The sequence below is a fragment of the Mesitornis unicolor genome, unplaced genomic scaffold, assembly GCF_000695765.1.
Source record: "Mesitornis unicolor isolate BGI_N332 unplaced genomic scaffold, ASM69576v1 scaffold51241, whole genome shotgun sequence".
Lineage (NCBI taxonomy): Eukaryota > Metazoa > Chordata > Aves > Mesitornithiformes > Mesitornithidae > Mesitornis > Mesitornis unicolor.
The window spans coordinates 1-513 of NW_010166759.1; the positions used below are offsets into that span (position 1 = coordinate 1).

At 55.4% G+C, this 513-nt stretch overlaps 1 protein-coding gene across 1 annotated transcript in view; it reads left to right on the plus strand.

Moving 5' to 3' along the window:
* Positions 1–103: 103 nt before the first annotated feature.
* Positions 104–513, plus strand: part of LOC104548906 (transcription termination factor 2-like) — a gene marked incomplete at both ends in the record, with an annotated part of 3,991 nt that continues 3,581 nt past the window's right edge. Inside the window, 2 exons of the mRNA XM_010195057.1 lie at positions 104–215; positions 452–503. Of these exons, the coding sequence (XP_010193359.1) occupies positions 104–215; positions 452–503 (164 nt within the window). The remainder of the gene's footprint in view (positions 216–451; positions 504–513) is intronic.

A 513-nucleotide genomic window follows, 5' to 3' on the forward strand; every position in this document is an offset into this window, starting at 1 on the left:
GTTCCGTGCCCTGAGCACGGTGAGAGGCAGTGGGATGGGGGTGTCCTGGGTATAGGGGGTGGTGGTCTCAGTCTTATCACTTCCCCTCTTCTCCGCCCTGCAGGGTCTCTCTGCTTCCTGAAGACGGGCGTCCGCGATGGCCCCAACAAAGGGAAGAGCTTCTACGTGTGCGGAGCTCAGGGCCCGGCAGCCTGTGGCTTCGTCCTCCCGGCGCCGTAGGTGCTGGGTGAAGTAGGGCGGGCCTCCCCGCTGGTGTGCGGCTGGGCGGGGACACGCTGGACTTTTGAGGGAAATTCACTGCTGTGTCAGCAGTAATGAACTTTACTTTCTTAGTTATGTAGTCTTTCAGAAGATTGTCTGTGTTTGGTCCTAAGTAATAGTTTTTGCCGTTGCTGTTACCTGGGCAGCCTGTCTGTCTTTATTCTTCCTCTTTTCTTGTCCTCTTTTTCAGTGTTCCTGCTTCTCATTGCTTGATTCACGAGGATTGTGTGGTGGAGCTGCAAGTCCTGGTTC